The 12838-nt window shown below is 32.8% G+C and overlaps 1 protein-coding gene across 1 annotated transcript in view; it reads right to left on the reverse strand.

The window, feature by feature from the left end:
• The window catches only part of LOC107667119 (signal-induced proliferation-associated 1-like protein 2), a 156300-nt gene that overhangs the window by 11180 nt on the left and 132282 nt on the right, over positions 1 to 12838 (reverse strand). The window contains exons 18-19 of the mRNA XM_016458708.1: positions 11435 to 11585; positions 4605 to 4824 (exon numbers count right to left, since the gene is read on the reverse strand). Coding sequence (XP_016314194.1) covers positions 4605 to 4824; positions 11435 to 11585 — 371 coding nt within the window. The remainder of the gene's footprint in view (positions 1 to 4604; positions 4825 to 11434; positions 11586 to 12838) is intronic.

Below are 12838 nucleotides of genomic sequence, written 5' to 3' on the forward strand. Positions count from 1 at the left end.
ACACACACACACACACACACACACACACACACAGACACACACACACACAGACACACACGTCTCTTCTGCTCACCAAGGCTGCATTTATTTGATAAAAAATACAGTAAATTTGTGAAATATTATTACAATTTAAAATAGCTGTATTCTATTTTAATATAGTGTAAACTGTAATTTAATTCTGTGATGCAAAGCTGTATTTCCAGCATCATTACTCAAGTCTTCAGTGTCACATGATCTTCAGAAATCATTCTAATATTCTGATTTGCTGCTCACGAAACATTTCTGATTATTATCAATGTTGAAAACAGTTGTGCTGCCCAATATTTTTGGGCAATATTTAGAAGCCATGATATATAGGATTCTTTGATGTATAGAAAATTCAAAAGAACAGCATTTATTTGAAATAGAAATCTTTAGTAGCATTATAAATGTCTTTACTGTCACTTTTGACCAATTTAATGAATCCTTGCTGAATAAAAGTATTAATGTCTCAAAAAAACGTACTGACCTCAACATTTTGAATGAACATATGCATACTTTTTTATATTAAAATTTTAATTTAAGAATGTTAAATGTTTACTATATTCTTAATTATTACATATATTCTTATATTATAAGTTGTGAATACAATTATTAATATATTATTAATATTATTATTAGATAAAATGATAGTATATTATAGTCTATATAGCAGTATAGCATATTTGAAGTAATAATACACACATACACACACATATATATATACACTTCTAGTAATATATACAGTATATTGTGTGTATGTTTATATAATTTTCAATTTTAGAAATTTTATACATCTTTATTAGATCTTATTATTAGATCAAATTAGTTATTAGATAAAATGATTTCGTTTATTCATAGTTATATATATTGTAAATTTTATAAATAAATAAACATATATATTTCGTTTATTCATAGTTATATATATTGTAAATTTTATAAATAAATAAACATATATAGGGTAAAATAGATATGCTGTTCAAAATAAAGATAAAAAGTATTTTTAGATAGAAGTCACACTTAAAAATCCAATAATAAATATAATAATAATAATAATAATAACTCATAATAATATTATTATTATCGTTAAAACATAATGATGTGTGTAAAATCAATTATATATATATATATATATATATATATATATTTATAAATCTATGTTTTGTAAACAAATATCGGGTGAAATAGTCAATTTAGACTACTTTAAATTTTTTTTATTGATCCCTTTCAGTATCGAGTGAAATGTAAGTATGTTTATAATCCACATTTCTCTTCTAAGGATACATGCAATGCTGCTTAAAAGCAAAAATAAGTAATTTTATGCAGCAGCACCGTGTTGGACAGCCGTCCTGTCAGCGGATGAAGTCTTAAGTCTTAAGTCCAGACTCGTTTGGGTTTAGGAGCGGAGCTGCAGCCGTCAGGAGCTCCTAAAACATGGCCTCATTTTTCAATCAACTGCATGCGTCCAGACCTCTCTCTGTACATCTCTCTCTCCCTGATAGACAGGATACGCCATAAACATTTCCATCTCACAAAGAACTGGCTCTGAGAATGATGTGAGGGGAAACACCGGAGGTAAATGTCCCTCTCTCTCGCTCTCTCTCTCTCTCTCTGTCTGTCTCTCTGAGCCTCAGAGGGATGCAATCTGTCAAATTAGAGCGTTCACTATATGAGCAGGGTGAGGAAAAAATCCGCAAACTGCTATCTGTCGAAACAATCAGAAATGTATCAGGCGTGACAGCATCAGCCTCCTTGGGCCACTCGAAAAACCAGCTATAAATGAATCAGCTCTCACACTTTGATTAAAGCTGCTAAATGTGTTCATATTACACATCCTTTAAACCAAATGAGATGTGATTGTTTGCTCTGGTGTGTGTAATTGCGCCTTTATAAGTCATTTATTTCATGTGTCACTTGCAGCAAATCTAGAGAAGGTTTACCCCACTACAGACAACCGGTTGCAGTTCAATATCTTCAATTAGGGTTCATATCGTGGACCCAAAACATATTTGGAGACTTAAGCCACACTTAATCTGATAAAAATATTATTATAATTAATTTCAGATATTTAATAATTGTAATATTTATATTATTGTTATGGTTCCCTATTATTATTGTTATTATTAAAAAAGTAACACAATAATTAATGATTAATACAATTATATAAAAATGTAGAAAACATGTAATTAATTAATATTAATATTATTTATATAAATACAATATAAAACATTAATATATTTTACACTATAAAATATAAAAATTGAAATAAAATGATAATAATAAACAATAATAAATACTATTGCATTAGAACACAAAATATCTAAATAAATGTTTTTCTTTGTTATTAAATAATAATAGCACAAACACTCTTTTTATGCAAAACATGTGGAAAAAAGAAGCCTGTTAAATTTTAAATAACAATAGATATGCTGATTAAAATGAAGATTAAAAGTATTTTAGAGAGTTAAGTCACCCTTAAAAATCAGATAATAAACATTATAATCATATTTATATTATTGTTAAAAATGTTTTATTATTATTATTATTAGCAATTAATAATAATGTATTTAATTACTTTTTTATAAATTACTATTTATAATAATGCGTGTATTAATAATAACTAGGGGTGCTCCGATCAGGATTTTTGAGGCCGATCACTGATCGCTAGATAGAAAGATGATAATAATAAACAATAATAACAATAAATATTGCATAACACCAAAAGCATGCATCATTCATTACACACTAGCATAAACACAATTTAAGCAAAACTTTTTTTCAAGCAAAACAATCTGAGTTTGTTAGATTTTAAATAAAACAATAGAAATGCTGTCTGGGGCATGAATCCAGATGTTATTCCGTAATTATTAGCTGCAATAAACATGGCAACATGTCAACTAAACTTAACTTTAAATTAACTTTATCTCAGCATGATTCTCTTCTAACAGTAGTCGTCATGATATCAAGATGATTGTTAAGGCTAATGTACACTATAGCGTGTAAAAGTCAGTAAAGCTGGTTCCGTGATTAGTAGTAAATCTCCATCACCTGCTTTCAGATGGAGCAGCATTTACTTCACTGACAAGGCAATATCACGTTCATTATCGCAGGCAATTCAGTCTGCGATAATGAACGCGATATTGCCTAATTGTCAGTGAACTACGGCTCTGTGTAGTAAATGCTGCTCCATCTGAAAGCAGGTGATGGAGATTTACTACTAATCACGGAACCGGCTTTACTGACGAGATGCGCATGACAATCACATGCGATTTATTGCACAGCCCTACTATAGCGTTCCTTGTGACAACGTGGAAAATGCAACCGACTTCATACATCCACTGAAAATCAGCAACACACTAATATGAAAATTTAGCTTAAAGAAAAAGAAAAGACCCTGAAGCATCTGACCACATTCAAACATGTATAAGTGTGACTTAAGTTTCCAAAATCCCTTCCCATCAGCAATGCTGTAATAACACTGAAGTGAACAGGTGAGGAGAAGAATGGCAGATAATTGCAAAATGCTGATGAGCAAAGCTTGTCGCATCAAACATAAAAAGACTTGAGGCTGTATATGTGCTTCAGCTAAATATTTAGTTAAGGGTATGAATACTTATGCAATGTACTTATTTCAGTTTTTTTTTTTTATTTTTTATAAATTTACGAAGTTGTGACAATTCTGTTTTTGCTTTGTCAGTATGGTGTATGGAGTGTAGATAGATGTGGAAAAAAGTAATTTAAAGAAGTTTATCATAAGGCAGCAACATAACAAAATGTAAAAAAAATGAAGGGGTATGAATACTTTCGCAAGGCACTGTAGATAAATAGATAGAGCGATAGATAGAATGATAGATAGATAGATAGATAGAGCGATAGATAGAACGATAGACAGACAGATAGAGCGATAGATAGAGCGATAGATAGAACGATAGAAAGAATGATAGATAGAACGATAGATAGAACGATAGATAGATAGATAGATAGAGATACACAGACCGATACACAGAACGATACACATAACGATACACAGATAGATAGATAGATAGATAGAGATACACAGAACGATACACAGATAGAACGATAGATAGATAGATAGAACGATAGATAGATAGAACGATACACAGAACGATACACAGATAGAACGATAGATAGATAGAATGATAGATAGATAGAACGATACACAGATAGATAGATAGATAGATAGATAGAGATACACAGAACGACACACAGATAGAACGATAGATAGATAGATAGAACGATAGATAGATAGAACGATACACAGAACGATACACAGATAGAACGATAGATAGATAGATAGAACGATAGATAGATAGAACGATACACAGAACGATACACAGATAGATAGACTGATAGATAGATAGATAGATAGATAGATAGATAGATAGAGATACACAGAACGATACACAGATAGAATGATAGATAGATAGATAGAACGATAGATAGATAGAACGATACACAGAACGATACACAGATAGATAGATAGATGATACACAGAACGATACACAGATAGATAGACAGACAGACAGACAGACAGACGTGATGTCTGGTGAGGGTGCAGCACTCACTCTTGAGGTTGGATGTGGGCTGGCTGAGGCTGATGCGGGGGGGCAGGGTGCTGTGGTAGGGTGGAGTGCTGCTGAACAGGATGTCGTTGGGCATGGCCTGGTCCAGCATGGAGCTCCGCGAGCTGGCATAGGATGACCCCTTCCTGTTACTGCACACGCTCTCGTCTGAGAGAGTCCGGTACAGGGAACGCCGCGGAGACGGGCTGCCCGCCGCCGCCACCTGACAAGAGACACACACACAGACGTCAATCACAGATAATGGATGTTAACACCTGAAAATTGGCATTTTAATTTATTTTACTGCTAATAAAACACATAGACGTACATGTGCAATCAAAGTCCCAGAATAGTCCCAGGGTTTTCCTATCTTTCCCAGCAGGACGCGGTTAGTAGGTTAGTTTTGGACTGAATGAATGGAAAATCCTCACAGTCTTGTGTCGTTAAACAGCAGGATGTTATAAATAAAGCCTGTTCTTTATCTGCACTGCTGAGGAATGACAAGAGCGTGTTGTTGTTCTTCCGCTTGTGACTAAAGCAGAGCCGTATTTGGTCAGCTGGATGAGAGGGATAAGAGCGGCTCTGTTCAATCACATGTTCAATAACCAGTATGTACTAGTGAGTCTTCAAGTCCACCTGAAGGCATGTGCTCATCCAAGTGTTTCTAAAGCTTAAACAGAAAAGCATGGCACTAGCAACGCCAAGGTTGTGGGTTTGATTCCCAAGTAATGCATGAACTGATAAAACGAATGCAATGTAAGATAAAAGCGTCTGCCAAATGCAGAAATGTAGAAGTCAAACATTGGTTGTGTTCTAAAACCTAGCAAGCATCCTTAATGTCTACTATCTATGCAGGCAGCATAATAGCTGAAATGGAGCATCATAAATTAATAATGTGAATGCTTTACATGGGCAACAAATCCATGCACAATACAAACAACAGTTTTCACACAAATCACTCAATTACGACTATCAATGGCCTTAGCATGTTACTAAACCAACGGCATGATATCCTAAAGGCATTAAAATACATAAAACACACAAAAAGCTGGCAAAACAGTATTTTTTCTTTAAATTCAATTATTTTGTAACATAAAATACACTACTATTCAAAAGTGTGCAGTTAATGTTTTTTTTTTTTTTTTAAGAAATACATGTTTATTCAGCAAAGATGCGTTAAATTGATCAAAAGTGACAGGAAAGACATTTATAATGATACAAAATATTTCTATTTCAAATAAATGCTGTTCTTTTGAACTTTCTATTCATCAAAATCAGCATATTAGAATGATTTCTGAAGGTAATGATGTTGAAAATTCAGCTTTGACTCACATGAATAAATTACATTTTAAAATATATTACAATAGAAAACAGCTATTTTAAATAGTAATAATATTTCAAAATATTACTGTTTTTACCGTATGTTTTAACAAATAAACACACCCTTGGTGAGCATAAGAGACTTCTTTTAAAACATTTAAAAATCTTAATTACACACTGCTTTAAGATGGCACCTAGATAGGGAGCTCAGTAGGTTTTGGAACAAACTTATAGTCTTATATATCAAAAATATCTCTCAAATGGCACGAGGACAAAGTTAAACACATACCCATGAGCTAAATCTTGCCAAAACTATTTAGATACATTGTATATGTTCTCCATTCAAAGCGTGAGCCAGAGGAAGTCGGTTCATTTCCAGGCTGAGCTGCCTGATCCTGTTCATTTTATTTATAGCACACAATACGTCTTCCACTATTTGAAACTTGATCCAAAACGTCAGTTTGCTGAATTGCTATCACTGCAGGGAAAGCAGACGTCATGGCACATGGGATTCAGCAGAGCTAAAAGCCTCCGGGCTCAAAGCGGCCCTCTGTTTTCACTTCCGTTAGACCAGGATCCCACACAAATCCCATCACGCAACCATGAACCAGTCTCAAGAAGTTCTCTCTCTCTCTGGCCTCCTGCACACATGCAACTTCATAAGACTAGATCCGGTCTGGTACTCTCGCCTCAAACGGGATTTGAGAAGCAAAAAAAAAAGAAATGAGAGCAGGCTTTATATGGCTTGTGTGTATTGTCACTGCAAAGGCAGTCTGAGATATTACAGAACTCCCTGTTTTTACTCATCTGGAAAAGAGGGATTTGGAAAAAATGGGAAAAATTAAAAATTTGTAATGCTTTTGATATTCTGATAAAGTCTCGGACATCCCTGTCTCTGGTTTCTTGGGTTGCTCATTTAATGTGTTTTTGTTATTGTTTTAGATTTAAAATAGTGCTGCAATGTGAAAAATGCATTTTATATTCCTGTCAATTGATCATTATCATAATTGTATACATCATAGTTAGAAATACTTATGAATAAAATATTATAAATATTAATATAAACATTATACATTATTAATATCAATTAACAATATAATTAATTATATCCTAAAAATGAACAATTACATAAAAAAAAATAAATAAAAAAAACTTACTTAAAAAAAAAAAAGATTAAATATTTTATTTAGGTTGTGTGACCAGTAACCATCCAAGTATTCTTTTTATATTATATTTTTTAGTTACTATTATAACTATTTTATAATAGTATTTTAGTAACTATTTTAGTTACTATTATATTTTTTATTTTTATATTTCCAGTTTTCATTTTCATTTTTAGTAATTTTGTTAAATACTTTTGTCATTTTTATTTATTTTTTATTGAAATAATATTTTGGATTTATTTACTTTATTATTATTAGAATGTTTCTGTTTTAGATTATTTCCAGTTATACCTGTTGGTAATTTTTAGTGCTTCAAACTAAACTTATTTCAGTTAGTTGCCAAGTCAACATTTCAATGTTGTTTATTTGAAGTTTTTCATCTAATATTTATATTTTATTTTAGCTTTATTTCAATGAACAAAATGTTTTTTTAATAGTCTTAGTTAATGATAATAACCCTGCCGTGAACATTTAAAATGACATTTTATATACATTTAATGCAGCTTTGGTGAGCAGAAGAGACTTCTTTCGAAAACATTAAAAATCTTAATCATTCTAAACTTTTGACCAATAATTAGCGAGACACTCTTTAACTAGATACAACACTTCAGAGATGCACAATCAACAAGAACAACAGAATAAAGATCTTAAAAAGCGAGTGTCCTTTCTACACCTGTTTTATCATCTGAATCACCTCTCCTCAATGAGTGAGGCTCATCATCTGGTGTTTAAAAAATTCAACATTTTCAACTAAACAATAATTAGAAATGTTGACTTGGCAACTAACTGAAATAAATGTAGCTTGAAGCACTAAAATAATAAAACTGGAAATAAATAAAAAATACAACTGAACTAAAAATAAATGAAACATAAATAGCAATGCTAAAACAAAAACTAATAAAATTGGCAAAAGCACATAACATGACCACTAAAAATTTAAATATAAAAATTAAAGCTAATTTAAAATATTAATATTTTGAATTTAAGAAAACATAATATTTCTAAATATTTAGAACAACAAAAATATAACAGTGTATAAAAATACTAAAATATCGGTTAATGATCACACAGCATGCAGTTAAACAAAATATTTCATCTTTTTTATTAAGCATTTTATTTGGATTGTTTTTATTTTCAAATTAATTATTGTAATTGTACATTTTTAGGATTTGATTATTATTAATTCAAAATAACAAATTAATAATATTAATGTATTTATATTAATAATATTCAGTATATTTATATTAATATTTATGATTATTAATAAACATTATGTATGCAGTTATGACAACTATCAATTTAGAGGCTAAACAGAATATGTGAAAACCCAGCTAAAGTCATTTTTTTGTGATTTACTGTTTTCTACATAAAATCATCCTTTATAAAGATGTAGAACATTCTGTGAAAATATAACCTTTATATCTTTAATATTGACTGAGTAAGGCCATGACAAAGATTGAAATCATGGTGAACTTAATGGTTGAAATCAAAATTTGATGCTTGTTATCTCATAATTAGATTCTGAGACTTTAGCCTGGATTTCACAGACAGGGTCACATGTTTGCATTTTTAAAAATGCATTTATCACATTGCATGACAAATAATAATAAAAAGCATTAAATGGGGGACCCAAGAAACCAGAGACCAGAATATCAGAGACTTTCAGTTGGCTCTGTTGATTTGAACCAGTACAAAACCCCCCTAGCAACTGCACAGCAACACCCTAGCAACGATGCAACGGGCGGTGGGAGAGACCCCGGAACTCCAAATGCAATTAAGACAGTCTCCAGGAGCAGAGGGGACTTCAGAGAAACAGACGCTCCTCCAACAACTTCCTCCCGTTAATCCACAACATGAAGGGAAAGCAGACGCAGCGAGAGCTCAGCAATCAGATCAGCCAAACAGAATCTGTCCGGACCCAGACGCGTGTTATCGTGTCTCCGGCTGATAACACATGTTTGCTCAGCCCTCATTCACTTCACACACTGAGGTTATCAGCACTACAGAGTGTGTGTGTGTGTGTGTGTGTGTGTGTGTGTGCGAGACGCGGCTCTGACTGAGACCACATTCACAAACAGTACTAATCATAGCTAATGGAAAAGCATTATTTGCAGCAGGAAGTGCATGTAAACTTTATACCACGGTACAGAATAATCACAATATTTATATACTACAGTATTTAAGATGGTACTCCAAGACAACCATGGTACTTTGATGGTACATGTCCAAAAATAACTATAAAAATCCATTATTACTATAATACGTCAATATGCCAATATGGTATTACCATTGGAAATATTTAAAAAACAGTAAAATTAAAGTATTACTTTAAAACCATGGTATTAAACAAACAAAAAAAATTGCTATGGTACTGATACTGTCAAAAAATATATTAACAGTACACTACGATGCTGTGCATTAAAAACATGGTATTATAGTAAATGTAAAAAAAAAAAAACATATACCACAGTGAACCACAGTCTTTATGTTGAAACAAAATCAATGCATTACTATGGTATGACAAAAAAAGCATGGTATTACCATAGCAAATGTCCAAAAACATAGAATTGTCAAGGTACATATCTAGAACACTATGGCATTATACTTGCCTAAAAAACATAGTTTTATCATCGAACATCTTCAAAAACACGGTATTACCATGATACACTCTGAAAAAAAAAAAATGTAAAAAAACATTACCATGGTTCATGTCTAAAAAAACATGGTATTACCAAGGTATCATGTCCAAAAAACATGGTATTACTATGGTAAACGTAAAAAAAATGTCAGTACAAAGTATTACTTTAGAACCATGGTATTACAATAAAAAAACTCTTACTTTGGTAGTATGTCGAAAAAACATACCAATGTTATACTATGATGCTGTACATAAAAAAAAACATGGTATTACTATGGTAAATAGTTCAAAGGTAATACTTTTTATAAAGTTTTTTTAAACATGGTATTAAAGTAAAAAAAAAAAAAAATCAAAGAATTACTACGGTTAGACAAACATGGTATTACCATGCTAAATGTCCATAAACAGTATTGTCAAAGTACATATCTAAAATACTATGGTATTGCCATGGTACTTGCCTTAAAAAACAGTTTTACCATTGTACATCGCCAGAAAACATGGTATTATCATAGTCCATTTCCAAAAAACAAAACAATACATGGTATTACCATGGAAAATGTCCAAAAACATAGTATAATCAAGGTACATATATAAAACACTATGGTATTACCATGGTAACTGTCTTAAAAACTGTTTTACCATCGTATATCTCCAAAAAACATGGTACTGCTATGGTCCATTTTCAAAAAACAAAACAAAACATTATATTGCTATATAAAATGTCCATGGTAATTGGAAAAATATACTATCAAAGTGCATAACACTATGGTATTATCATGGTAATTGTTTAAAAAACATGGTATTACCATGGTGTCACGTCAAAAGCACATTTTATTATTATGTCTAAAAATATGATGCGTCAAAAAATATGGTATTACTATGGTACTCATAGTACTATTAAGATACACGTCTATACATATATCTACTATATATCTATCTATTTTTACCATAGAACTAGTCTAAAAAATACCACCATACATCTATAAAAACATGGTATTACCATGGTCCATTTTCAAAAAACAACCAAAAAATACAAAAACAAGGTATTACCATGGTACACAGTGAAAATAAAAAACAAATATTACCACATCTAAAAATACATATTATGGTAAGTGAAAAAAAATATTACTATTGTAAATGTCTAGAAAACATGATATTAACATAGTATCATGTCTAAAAATCATGGTATTTTCAAAACACAAAACAAAACATGGCATTACCATGGAAAATGCCCAAGACCATGGTACTATCAATGTAAATATCTGAAACGCTATGGTATTACCACGATACTAAAAAAAAAAGTTTTACCATCGTATATTTAAAAAAAACATGGTATTATTACCACGGTCCGTTTTCAAAAAAACAAAACATGGTATTACCATGGTACATGCCAAAAACCCCCAGCATATTACCAAGTCTAAAAAATATATCATTATGGTAAGTAAGAACCATAATTACCTTGCTAAATGTCATAGTATTAGCATGGTATCATGTCCAAAGAAATGGTATTACCATATTACCATGTCTCGAAGCACTTACCAATAAAGCACAAACATACTTCCATGGTATGCTGGACATCTACTATGGTACTACCATGGTATTCTTGGAGTAGCATGTAAAGAGATGACCATAGTATCTGAATCTAGTGAAGATGATCTCAGTATGTACTGTAGTGTGCAATATAAAGCTATTCTGCATGAGCATGCACGTACCTTCCTGTGGCCGCTCTCTCCAGGAGGGTCTTCAGGCAGCATCATCTTCATGTATTCTTCTTTAGACATGTTGGGCTGCTGACCTCCGTCCTTCAGTTTGTCCCGTCCTCTGTCCTGCAGCCGACAGGACGTCTCTGCGGCGTACAGCTGCCTGCGGGACACAGAGCCAGACACGGATTATAAACACAGGCCGGAGATGCTCAGAGAGTTCAGGAGCGAGGGAAGAGCAGGGTCACTCATGCTGGTGGTCAAACACTGAGGATGGAGGGGCATGTGTGAAGCAGGACAGAAGAGCTGTAGATGCTGCAGGTCAGTGTAAAGTCATGATAATCACAGTATCACACCGAACACTAAACTACGAGCTAATGCTAATGTTTCTCACACATCCTTTCATCGGGTGAAGACGAGGAAGGGGAGAGATGGTGACGAGGCGATGTGACCTTGATGCTGCTGTGTGTGTGTGTGTGTGTGTGTGTGTGTGTGTCTCTCTCACTGGCAGCGTGCTATATAGCTGTCAGACAGCATGCACACACAAATACACACACAGGCTAAAACTAAACCTGAATTACAAAAGAAATCACATTTTAAATACATTTATTAAATACATTCAAATGACATTGATCTAGCAATCCCCAGCAATTTGCAAAAAAGTTAAATCATGCCTTGTCCTGGAGCATGTGGTGAATTACTGTAAGTAGCAAAAAAAAAAAACTAATACAAAATTTAAATAAAATTACAATTACAAATAAAAAGCAAATACAAATAAATCACACAGATAAATATAGAACAGTGTTGTTATACCAAAGAACAAGAACAGCACTATATTAAAGGGGTCATATGATGCTTTTTTAAAGATCATTATTTTGTGTATTTGGTGTAACAGAATATGTTGACATGCTTTAATGTTCAAAAAACACATTATTTTTCAAATACTGTATATTATTGTAGGTCCTCTATGCCCCGCCTCTCTCAAACGCTTCGTTTTCTACAAAGTCCCTCCTTCCGACAAGCGCAGTCTGCTCTGATTGGCCAGCTGACCCAGTGCATTGTGATTGGCCGAAAACCGCAAGCACTCGTCGGAAATGTAACGCCCCTTACCATAATCGCAGCTTCATCTTTCAAAATAAATGTAAAGTCAGAGCGAAAGGGGAACAGAGTCGTGTGACAGACACAGTGATGAAGCTGGTATGTGTTTGCAGTACACAAGCCACGGTTAAGACAGCTGACTCCACTGTGATCTCTCTCTCTCGATCTCTCTCTCTCACACACGCGCACGCACGCACACACGATGTGCAAAACTCCGCATTTGAACAGTCAATAGCAAATACTTAAACTAATAAAAAAACAGTAGCTGATTCTTCAGAAGCGCCACATTGTCATAGCAAAGTCAGAATTACCTCCTCT

Source organism: Sinocyclocheilus anshuiensis, unplaced genomic scaffold (assembly GCF_001515605.1).
Source record: "Sinocyclocheilus anshuiensis isolate Anshui unplaced genomic scaffold, SAMN03320099.WGS_v1.1 scaffold665, whole genome shotgun sequence".
NCBI lineage: Eukaryota > Metazoa > Chordata > Actinopteri > Cypriniformes > Cyprinidae > Sinocyclocheilus > Sinocyclocheilus anshuiensis.